The sequence below is a fragment of the Silurus aristotelis genome, assembly GCF_946808225.1.
Source record: "Silurus aristotelis genome assembly, chromosome: 13".
NCBI lineage: Eukaryota > Metazoa > Chordata > Actinopteri > Siluriformes > Siluridae > Silurus > Silurus aristotelis.
In genome coordinates, this window is record NC_139586.1 from 8,524,883 (window position 1) to 8,533,156 (window position 8,274).

The 8,274-nt window shown below is 41.6% G+C and overlaps 1 protein-coding gene across 1 annotated transcript; it reads left to right on the forward strand.

The window, feature by feature from the left end:
• The first annotated feature begins 134 nt into the window (after positions 1-134).
• On the forward strand, positions 135-8,041 carry senp5 (SUMO specific peptidase 5). Its single transcript, XM_083557733.1, has 10 exons — positions 135-774; positions 1,545-2,429; positions 2,508-2,613; positions 2,688-2,835; positions 2,931-2,978; positions 3,080-3,157; positions 3,628-3,765; positions 3,859-3,942; positions 5,602-5,652; positions 6,746-8,041. The coding sequence occupies exons 2-10, from the start codon at positions 1,649-1,651 to the stop codon at positions 6,869-6,871; spliced, it is 1,560 nt and encodes a 519-aa protein (XP_083413859.1). The 5' UTR covers positions 135-774; positions 1,545-1,648; the 3' UTR covers positions 6,872-8,041.
• Positions 8,042-8,274: the final 233 nt, after the last annotated feature.

Sequence of the window (8,274 nt, forward strand, 5' to 3'; positions counted from 1 at the left end):
TGACTAGTGGGCTCTCTGATCATCCAATAAAAGGGCGTGAAAATGTGATCGTGTGACTGCTAGATGGCCACAGCGCCACCAACTGGCAACATGTGACGGCTGAAATCTAATTGGATAGAAACTCCAACGTAAACAGACTCTACAGGAAGCAGCACATCTGAGAGAAGCACTATGAAATGGAGAGAATGACTTACTGGAAATAATTTCAGATATATTCATGGACAAAACTATTAAATTGCAAAATCTGTGATTCTGAGTAGGCTTTTGCTTGCCCTGACGGCCCACCCCTGATGTATGTATACAGTATAATACTGCATATTGTGTGGGGTATTTCTTTTACTTTATTTACACATTTAAGTGATGAACGGGGAAGGAACCGCCCTTAAGGGTGCACTAACAAAACGAAAAGGATGTACAGCGCCTGAGAACAATCGACACGAAAGAAGCGGATGCAGCTCGTCCCGTCCACTAGAGGGAGACATTGTCCGCAGCTGTGACGGCAACCCCGTGACGCGATCATCCTGCGACAGAGTCGGTTTACTAGCGCGACAGAAGAACCCGTTATAAACATACAAATGTAACGATTTGAATGCTGCAGGCGCGAGTTGTCTTAGCAGCATTTGTCGCAGACGCGTTTGCTCCGTGACAATGACGCACACACGTAGAGATAAATAAATGCTGAATGCTGGTGTGCTTGCGTCGCTGTTATACTTGAACGTAGCAACCGTGTCCTCCGTATAGACTCTCGAGCAGCTAGGCTAACGCTGCAGCACGGTATGCTTTCTTTCTTTGTTTATATATATACATACATATATTTTGCCTTTTGCTTTTACGTGGTCAACTTAAGTGACTTAATACGTACATGCTTAGTTCTGTCAGGCATATGGGCAGCAGAGGGAATGAAATAAAAAAATACTCGCTAGCCACTAAGCTAGCTGAATTGTAAACACTGGGGCAGTAATATGGAACTCTGGGATGCGTGCAGGCTGCAGTGTCGCGTGTTGTGTCCTGAGAAATTGAAAGTGTTGTCTTGTATTGTTGTAATTAACCAGGAGTATATAATAAACTGTTGCTATTTGACCTGGATGCAGCCACACTTAGTAGAGCACAGGAAAGAGTAGATTATTAAACTCTAACAGGCTGGAAGGGTAAAAACTCACCAGCCAAGAGAGACGTTTCTATCCATTTTCCTGAAACATCATAATTTGATGAATGGATTTGTCATTTCTGATTAAGATCTGGACTCTAGATCTGGACACTTCTACCCATTTCCCATCTTTGTGTGCCATCTCTGATAAAGATCTGTTTTTTTTTTTTTGTAAATCAATTCTGTAAGAAATGCATGGCAAGTCCACGGTGATTAAGAATTAATCGAGTGATCTTAGAAATCAGTTACTGCTTGTGTACTCTTGTCAGGTTTTTTTTTTTTGTATGAGTGAAGATAGAGGATTGAGAATGGCAGCACTGTAACGCACTGCTGTGAGAACCACTGAATAACATCAGCCCGAGTGCTTGTAGTGTGACGTTTTCTTTTTTCTGCACAGGTCCAAGTTGAAATCCACGTTGGAGGAGCCTGATGGTGGAGATCTGCTAGAGCAGGCAGGCAAAGGCCAGCACAGAGGGCCTGGAGGAATGGGCAAGGTTGGACATGAGAGTCCAGGTTCATAACAGCTCCGACCAGGCAAAGCCGGCAGCAGCCGAGATGTCGGAGAATGGCCGCGCACGGAGGAAACGCGTGCCCAAGTTATGCGACTGCTGTGGGCCGAACAGCAAAGCTCACGCTCTGGGTCATGGGCCGGTCACGAAGAAACGCGGCCGCAGGAAGAAGGACGTGGCGAACGAAGTAGAGGTGACGACCGACAGCCATTTAAGTTCTGCTTTTGTAGACCTGGCATCGGACACGACGGACGCTATGACTGTGTGCGATATGCAACATGTAACACTTCCTGAACCAGGCCCGACACTGAGTGGCGAACCTCCGCTTCTGCACAACGGCACTGCGATCAGCCCGGAAAACAGTCCGCAAACTAACAGTGAAAGCAACGATGCCGATTGCACTTCACTCAGCGACTCAAACGAGCCCGGCTTTGTCACGCACAGTACAACGCAAGCCAGTTTGGATGCACACTGTGATCCTACAACACCTCTGGACTGCATACACGGCAGTCCGACCTCAGACGGCGACTGTACGGAAAAATCCGTAGGTCCTGCCGCGGAGAGCGGCAGCATCACGACCACGGCTCAGCCCACAGACACCGACGCCATGGAAATTGAACACGCCATGTATGAAGTTTATGTAAACACAAAGGCTTTATGGGACCACCGTTACTGCAAACGGCCTCACGGCGAGGCAGAAGAAGAGCAAACGAATATCTCGCAGCCTCCTACAGCTGAAATCCAGCAGGAAGACATTATAGAACTCCTTCATGGTATACCTTTGATTACCTGCAGCATTTAACTCCTGTCCGTGTGTCCGTCCTTTTGTTAACATTGTAATTTCTTTTTAGAATACCTCGAACTTTTCTATGGGAAGTATGGAAGCTTCATTCCACTGAGCGAGGAGGACATTTTTGAGTACCTGAACAAACACTTGAACGCTGACTTAAAAGACCGGTAAGTTGACGAAGACCATGTGCAAAGTTTGTAAGCATTCGTTTTCTCATGACACCGTATGCCTCCTCGTATAGAAGGAAAATGATAAACAAGGAAGTGTTGAAGTACAAGGCCGGCTTGGCCTGCGCATCGATGCACTTCTTCAAAGTGGCCTACAACAAGCACACTCTGGCACTCGAAGACCTCTCAACACTTGAAGACCAAAACTGGGTCAATGACCAGGTAAGACATGTATCATTGTACCTTTATGCACGAGAGTGACGTTAATACACGGCTTTATCGCACGTCTCTGTATGGTTTTTGCATTATTCGTACAGGTCATAAACATGTATGGTGAATTGATCATGGATGCTACAAGCCACAAGGTAAACAAATGACGGATGATTTTGAAGCTGCTTGTATTCTGTTTTTAAGTCTCTTGGGACCAATTTATTTAGTGTTAATGGAAGTATTTGCTTTTCTGTAGGTCCATTTCTTCAACAGCTTCTTTTACAGACAGCTCGTAGCAAAAGGCTATGAAGGAGTGAAGAGGTGGACGAAAAAGGTAAATGAGCAGAGCTTCGGAATGTAACAATTCAATAGTACGTTGTGATCGTGGTTGCCAGGTCTGTGTAACAAGTGTAACTAATGCGTTTTCAAGATTTGTGTTATGTAAATTCAGAGATTATGACCGATATTGCCAGATACACACACTAGACCCTAAACTGTACACATGATCATTCATGCCAAGTGTTGGTCTGTTGGTCCTGCAGTAAACGAGACGATAATGATTGGATATAATAACTCAAATAGCCACTCTGTGCAACCATGGTGATCAAAAAAAGCACCTGAGAAAGCAGAAGATCGATAGACTAGAAGGCAGAAAGCAACATCAGGTTTCACTCCTGTCAAGGTTTGACTGGCTACGAAGACAACTTGAAGGAAAAAATGTAGACATGGCAACCCTTTTTATTAGTGTCCTGAATATTGATTAGTTCTTTCCTGTTGTTGCGGTATGTACTCTGCACTTTATAGGTAGACGTGTTCTCTAAAAGACTGCTGCTGATTCCCCTCCACTTGGAGATCCACTGGTCCCTGATTACTGTGGACGTCCCTAGGCAAAACATAAACTTCTATGATTCCCAAGGAATATTGTTCAAGTTTGCTGTTGAAGTAAGGACTAAAAACTCCATCTGTTTATCTCTTAACTCTGGTCATGCACTTTCTGGTGAAGTAACTGAATGTAAATGTATCCTGTTTTAACAGAACATTTTGAAATACATCATAGCAGAGGCAAAAGAGAAGAAGCACGCTGCTCTCCAAAAAGGCTGGAAGATGACCGTCAACAAGGTCTGTGCCAATTTATTTCTCGAATCAAGTACACTATATTGCCAAAAGTTTGCAGACACCTGGTCATAAGCATGGAATGTGCTTTTTGAGTATCGCATTCCACATTTAGTCCCAATTCACACTTTATAACTCCCTCCACTCTTCCGGAAAGTTTGAGGACGTTTGTGATTATCAGCCACAATGGTTGTGAGTTATCATCTAAGGGAGTTTTTCCTTGCCACTGTCGCCACGGCTGCTCATCAGGGACAAACGCACACCATTCACCTTCACTGTTGTTTTCTGTAAAGCTGCTTTGAGACAATGTCTGTTGTGAAAAGCGCTATACAAATAAACTTGACTTGACTTGACTTAAAGGCAGGTACTGGTGTAGGTGTGGTGATGATACCTGGAGTGCAGTCAGCGTTCCAATTCATCCCAGAGATGTTTAGTAGAGATCAGAGCTCTATAGCAGGCCACTCTATAGCAGGCATTCAAGATCTTCCTCTCCAAACCATGTAAAGCAGATCTTTATGGAGCTCGATTTGTGCACAGGTGCATCACCAGGTTTGGGTCTCCAAGTTCAAGTGAACGCAAAATTGTATTAAACCACATCCAAAGCCATTCGATACAATTGTGTGCATCCAGTATTGTGGTAACGGTTTGGAGAAGAACCACGTATGGCAGGAAAGTCAGGTGTCTCAATACTTTTGTCCATATAATTGATTATGATGATTATCTACACTGCATAAGAGGCACATTATCTCTCTCTCTCTCTCTCTCTCTCTCTCTCTCTCTCTTTCTCTCTCCTAGATTCCTCTGAGCAGAAAAAAAAGAAAAAAGTATATAGATTTGTATAAGTTTTAGAATCTGAATCAGAAAGCGCTTTATTGCCATGTATGTTTACACTTACAAGGAATTTGTTTTGATGACAGAAGATTCCAGTCAAATAAAAGTGAGACAAATAGAATTAAAAAAAGAGAGATTATTTGCACACAAAAAAATTAATAAAAAGTGATATCACACATTTTTATCGAAGAGAATTTAAATGTTCCTGAGGTCGATTGCCTGGAGAAAGAAACTTTTCTTGGGCCTGGCTGTGCTTTTAGATCGGGATGGGGGGGATCAGCTTAAACGGGGATTAAAAGCCGTTCTGTAGGGGATTCGGCTTTTTCTGAACGGCTGCGATCAGGACTGAAAGAAAAAGAAGCATAATCTGGAGTTCTTTCACTCCAGTTAACAATGATGAAGCTTCATGTAACATGTAAAAAAAAAAATGTGGCAATACCACATATATGACGAAGCACCTAAAAGTAAAACATCCTATAGAGCATGACCGAGTACAGCTGCAGAGAGCAGAGGAGGTACTGTAACGCAGACACGACCCCCGTCTTCTGGCTCGAGGCACAGTTCTATAGCAGAGCTTTACTTTTTTACATTGTTTTAGATATGAAGATCTTACAGTATTTTATATGGAGCAGAATTACACTGCATACGAGTTGAAATATTTCGACGGGCCTTTTTTTAAATTTTTTATAATATATATTTAATAATATATTTTTTACATATTTCATAGAAGTATCAATATCGACGATACTTGTCTTGAAAGTACTTGGTATCGGATTGAAAAGAACACGATTGGTGATTTATGATTCATTACATTTGTTTTTTTTTCTTTCTCAGGGTATTCCACAACAGAAGAATGATAATGACTGTGGTGTTTTTGTTCTGGAGGTAAGATATCTGTTTGGCATTAATGATTATTATTAGAATTTTTTTTAACCCCTGCTGTGACGACATGGGAAACACCTGAACACCACACGTTTCTGCTCCTCTGGCTAAAGCGATTGAAATAGCAGAGTTATTTTCCAAGTTTGTAGAATTCGAGTTATATTTATATTAAGTTTGTAATCTTGCGTACCAGTGTGGATTTATTCATTACTGGAGATTTAAAGCACTTTTGTACGTCGCTCTGGATAAGGGCGTCTGCTAAATGCCGCAAATGTAAATGTAAAAAAAGTAGAGGTTTTCATTGGATGGTAAAAATAATATAAAAAATTATTGTTTCAAATAACAAGTACAGCATCACACAATACATCTCCATGGTAAAATGTAACACGTAGACGCTAGCTGCAATGCGATATACACCGAATTGCTAAAAGTTTGTGGACACCTGGTCATAAGTGTGGTGTTTTTTTTGTTTTTTTTGGCTTTTGTATTTATAACTTTCTCCACTCTTCTGGGAAGATGTGCCACTACATTTTGGAGAGTGCTTGTGCATATTTGTGTGTTATTGTGTATACTGGTGTAGGTGTGGTGATGATACCTGGAGTGCAGTCAGCGTTCCAATTTATCCCAGAGATGTTCAGTAGGGTTGAGATCAGAGCTTCTATAGCAGGTCACTCAAGATCTTCCACGCCAACCCATGTAAAGCAGATCTTCATGGAGCTCGCTTTGTGCACAGGTGCATCGCCATGCTGGACCAGGTTTGGGTCTCCAAGTTCAATGAACGCAAAATTGTATTAAAACCACTTACAAAGCCATTCAATACAAATGTGTGCCTCCAGTATTGTGGTAACGGTTTGGAGAGGAACCACGTATGGCAGGAAAGATCAGGTGTCCCAGGTTCCCCCCCACACACATATTTTGCAGACCACATGGCCAGGTGCTAAAATGTAAACACCTGGGGCAGTGGGTCTGATTGAAAAACTGTATATTTATAACAATAACACCTCTGTATGAGCCTCATGTGTTATTGATACCTTACAGAAAACATTGGTTTCCAAATGTACTAATATCCTTTTATTTATTTATTTATTTTTTCCAGTACTGCAAGTGCCTGGCATTTAAAGAACCGTTGCAGTTCACACAAGAGGACATGCCCAAAGTGCGCAAAAGAATATACAAGGAACTCTGTGACTGCAAGCTCACTGACTTACAAAAACAGGTCTAAGTTTCATGTTCGCTCACATGCTGGTCAATGGATTTTATTCGTATTTTTTTGGCTTATGATGGAAAAGGACCTCGGGGGGGCATCAGTCTGGATAAAGAAACTGACTTCAAGATGCCAAAACATCAGCCTTCTCCACACGTCGTCCACAGACGCCGTTACCCGTTGGCTACTTTTTAACGATCGTGCGGCAACCTCAGAAAACAAACAAGTCCTTTTTGTGTTCATTTCTTTGTCCTAAGCCTTTGCAACTCGCTAAATCTTTTATCCATGTTCAAAACCACCTGGTTCTTTCAGGTTCCTTCTCCACATGTACGCAGTGTGGGATACACGACATGTAACTTGAAGGACGTGCGTTTTATATTCCTGACTGCATTCTGTGAGCGATTCGAACAAACGACAAACTTTTAACTGAATGTACTGTTACAATTAGGTTCAAATTTTTTCTTTTTGTTTCTTTTTCTTCCCTCCCCATTGGACTTGACATGTCAACAACAGTTCCTTCACAGATCCCAGACTGACTACGCTTTCATAATGGGCCATATTCTTTTAATCTTTCATACTCTTTATTAGAAGCACTCTAGACACTTTCTTTAACGCTTTAACGTTTTTTTTTGTTTTTTTTTTACGTCTTCTGAGAGTTCCCGTAGCATGTAGCTGTAAGTTCCGTTTCTCGGTTTCCATAAAAGTGTTTTTGTGTGTTCATGGTAAAGACGATTTTTTGAAAGAAAAGAAACAAAGAAAAAAAACGACGCACCTCTGGTAGGGCGAGTTTGTGAATAAAAAGCCAGTTAAACCCATGAATGGAAATCAACCAGACAGAAGATCATGTATTCATGAAGACTGAACAATGACAGCAACGATATTAATAATGGCCTCACTGTAAAAAAAAAAAAAAACAACAACAAAGCTTTAATGTATGGAGCTGGCACGGGATGGTACACATGTTTTCCCAGCACAGTGCTTGTCTGTGTATGGCATCCAGGATGACCAACAGTTAAGAGTAAATATGGTTAAACATCTATTTGTGGGATACTGTATTTTATTTTTATTTTTTTTAGTTACTTGAAATGTAACTACAAAATTTGACCTCAGTGAAATGCTTCTGTTTTCTTCTGTTTGACTACTATTTGTCATTATTTAAACAACCATATAAAACCATTCTTGTTAACATTCGATGAGTCCTAACTCTTATTTCAATTACGAGCAGGAGGATCGGTTGAGTCAGCAGACTCGCAGCGCCTGTCCAAAGTTCGGAAACACTGGAATTGGAGGACAGATGTGGACAGATGAGTTTAATTCGACATTTGTCAGGAGACAGAAGATATTAGCAGATTTCCTCACAGCCACAGTCAAACACAGAGGTTTAAGCTAAACGGTTTGGGGTTGTTTTAAGCAGAAAGGGT